This window comes from Monopterus albus, unplaced genomic scaffold, assembly GCF_001952655.1.
Source record: "Monopterus albus unplaced genomic scaffold, M_albus_1.0 scaffold468.1, whole genome shotgun sequence".
In the NCBI taxonomy this organism is placed as follows: domain Eukaryota; kingdom Metazoa; phylum Chordata; class Actinopteri; order Synbranchiformes; family Synbranchidae; genus Monopterus; species Monopterus albus.
This window is the reverse complement of record NW_018128348.1, coordinates 12,891-16,106: the sequence shown is the minus strand read 5'-3', so window position 1 is coordinate 16,106 and position 3,216 is coordinate 12,891. Positions and strand designations below refer to the sequence as shown.

Below are 3,216 nucleotides of genomic sequence, written 5' to 3'. Positions count from 1 at the left end.
ATCCAGCCGCTTCAGACCTGATGCGTCTGGTGGGGAATATCCATTGGCCGAATACTCTGCATTGACTGCGAAGTAAACTCCCATTCCATACATGGCAGCTGTGATAGAATTACAGCAGTGAAGAGGGTATATGATACTTGTGATTTGGGAGGACAGTACACATCTATTTATGCTAATTAAAGAAGACATTTTAAGTCAGAAATAATGCCCATCAAACACATTTAATTCTCTTCCCTATGAGGCCCTGAAATCATTATTTCCTATACAAACTCAAATGTTTTCTTAAATTCAAATTACACATCTGTCTACATGTTTTTGCTTTTGTTTGCCTCCAAAGTGTGAAGTCGGTGATGTACACATGGAAAAATGTGTTGTCACAAGCTTCCACCAATAAAGATTTAGTGTCATTTCAATCCAAATACTTTTCAGGGGCATTATTTTAACATGTATGACAAAGCTACTTACCATGTGCTCCAGCGAAGCGCCTGTCAAATTTGTCCCTTTCAATGCACTTGCATGATTCTGCTGATGTGCCATGGTAGAGAGACATCTCCCCAAGTTCTGCTAGACCATTCTTGGCAAGTATACGCTCCCTACAGACAGTATAGGCATACCACAGGTAGAGGTTTTGCACACGCTCAATCTGAAAGGAGAAAACAGTCAGTGAGCTACTTATTCTTTACTCAAGGTGTCTATGAGAAATGTGTTGTTGTGTTGGCATACTAACTTTCTGAATGTTATTTCTAGCTGTCCTGTGGAAACCCTGGGCTACGGTCTGGTATTCTGGCGAGTTAGGTTGTATTTCGACCTTTTTAAAGACTTCGTTGTGCATAGGTTCCCAGTGTGGTGGTAACTCTAGGGCTAAAGTACAAGTCACACAAGTTAATGCCATTGTTTTAGTATAACACATGCCTGAAAGAGGTATGTGTTTTAAAAAAATCAAAAAATACTATTGTTTTAAAGTGAGCTGATGGTTTTTTAATGAAACTTGTGACATACCTGTTCCAGTCTCTATCCTTTTCACTTTGTATGTGATGCCCGTTATCAAATCTGTGGCTTGTTGTTCCTTCAGATTTACCTTCACATTCATGCCGTCTGGTGCTTTCAGGTCTACAAACACAAGTTTGTTGATGTAAGTGTCCTCCAGAATGTAGTTGTCATGCAGACTCAGCTCGTTCCAGACTCCTTTTATATCTTGAATAGACCACTGGATGCCAAGAGCCAACATTGCTTCGTTTTTGTCCTGGAGGTCTTCACAAAGTGCTTTGTTAACTGCTCTGTTCACAAGCTCAATGATGCTCAGAACATCCTCTTTTAGGCCTTTCAGCACATAGACATCTTTCCCTGACCCTGAATGAGCTTTAGCTTCAGCACCAGCTGTGCTTCTTGCTCTGTTGCTGCTCACACTTTCAGAAGGTAGATGTCTCCTTCGCTCAACACTTATTCCTAAGACTCTGATATTTGCCTTCACTGCCTCCAGCTCCATGTCATTGAGCCTGGATAAATCACACACATCTACCTCTCTTTCCTCCAGCTGATTCTGCAGGATACTCTCCAAATCTCTCTTGATAGTCATGGTGTCTGATCTGCGACAAATCACACTCATTATAGCTGGCTGAGGCTTTGAGGAGGTCAAGGGGTATTCTTCTGGTGCTGATGATGTGGAGGTTCTTGATTGCTTCCCTATCCACTTCTTGAGTATTTGTTTTGCTTTTTCTAGAACAAAGTGCAAAAGAACTTCTAATCATTGCTTTATTGATGTTTTTCTACACCAGTTCTAATCAGATTAATAGGAGAAACTTCTCTGTTTCCTGGTTGTGGCTTGGGCTTGTGTCCGCCCCCCGGGTTTAATTATTTTGTCCAATCATTTCTTTTTTGAACATGGGCCTACAAAATTTGTTTTAACTCACATATTAACTACAAGAAGCTACAGCTTCCTATTCTGAGTATCAATATTAACATGAGTGGGCAATTATATGATTAATTTTACACACAGATTCATAGTGCTTCTTTCCATCCTGAATTTGTGTTTACACTGAACACATCTGGATTAATGTTCAAGAGGAAATACAAATATGTCAAGCCCTATAAATTAAAACAAACCTTTCAGGTTTAAGCGAGGAGGGGCAATTTGTCCAAATCGATTCTCCAGCTCTGATCTGCAAAAAGTCACATTACAAGACAGGTCATTTAAACCAAGCAATCTGACAACAATCCAAGGTAAAACTTTAATTTTGTTGTCTGCTTTGTTGTTGAATGGATGAGATTTATTTCTGACCTGAAAGCCTGAAAGATCGGTTGCTGCAGGATGACAATGCGGATGAGTGAGAGGAACTTTGGTTTCAAGTCCCTAACAGCTGAAACCATGCCATCCAGCATGGCTTTACAAGCTTCAACAGAGTCCATACCACCTGCACCTGATGGGACATAAAGCCAGTGGTTGTAATCCACATTGAGATGCCATCAGTGGGCTGATCCATCACTTGATTATCACTCATCTATCAATTTTATGTGAACAGGCTGTTTCACTTCAAGTTGTCAATTGTTATTTTATTTATTTACACAAAGCTTTTAATTACATTTAACCACATATAAAGTGGAACCTAAAATTCTTGTACATTTATGTGATTATTGTAGTGGTTCAAGTTACAAGTTAATATGGACTATGTAATGGAATACTATCAGAATGGGTAGATTACACACAAACAGTACATTTATAGCTAGAGTTAAAAAATGTTTACATACTGTAACTTGGGCATAACTTCAGCCTTGTGTGAACTGCTTGTGTGCTCACTTTTAAGTTCATGTGAGCTGGACAATACTTAAATAATTTGGCAGGCTTTGACCTTTTGTGTCCTGAGAATGGTCTGTGTGTAGAAATGAGAACATTAGGGAGGCGACCCATCCGTTTCCCTTTTCCTTTATATCTCAGGGTGTTTCCTCTTTCAGCTAAGCTGAGTTCAGTAATTGACATAAGAGCCGAAAAGAACTGTGAATAAAAGGAGGTAGATTGAGTGATGAGGAGGAGGATTAGGATGCTGCGTTCAGAGGACAGACAGAAGAGCGAGGACCTGGCTGGGGAGGGAACCGACTTTGGACTGACGGGACAGTATGGCCAAAAATGACTGACAATCTTTGACAATTTTTGTATCTAATACTTTTATTTCTCTGCAGAGATTGTGATTCTGTTCTTTCAGATTCTTATCGTTCAGATTA

At 39.8% G+C, this 3,216-nt stretch overlaps 1 protein-coding gene across 1 annotated transcript in view; it reads right to left on the bottom strand.

The window, feature by feature from the left end:
• The window catches only part of LOC109952519 (poly [ADP-ribose] polymerase 14-like), a 16,297-nt gene that overhangs the window by 690 nt on the left and 12,391 nt on the right, over window positions 1-3,216 (bottom strand). Inside the window, exons 9-14 of the mRNA XM_020587641.1 lie at window positions 2,279-2,417; window positions 2,104-2,159; window positions 1,000-1,716; window positions 728-861; window positions 466-643; window positions 8-98 (exon numbers count right to left, since the gene is read on the bottom strand). Of these exons, the coding sequence (XP_020443297.1) occupies window positions 8-98; window positions 466-643; window positions 728-861; window positions 1,000-1,716; window positions 2,104-2,159; window positions 2,279-2,417 (1,315 nt within the window). The remainder of the gene's footprint in view (window positions 1-7; window positions 99-465; window positions 644-727; window positions 862-999; window positions 1,717-2,103; window positions 2,160-2,278; window positions 2,418-3,216) is intronic.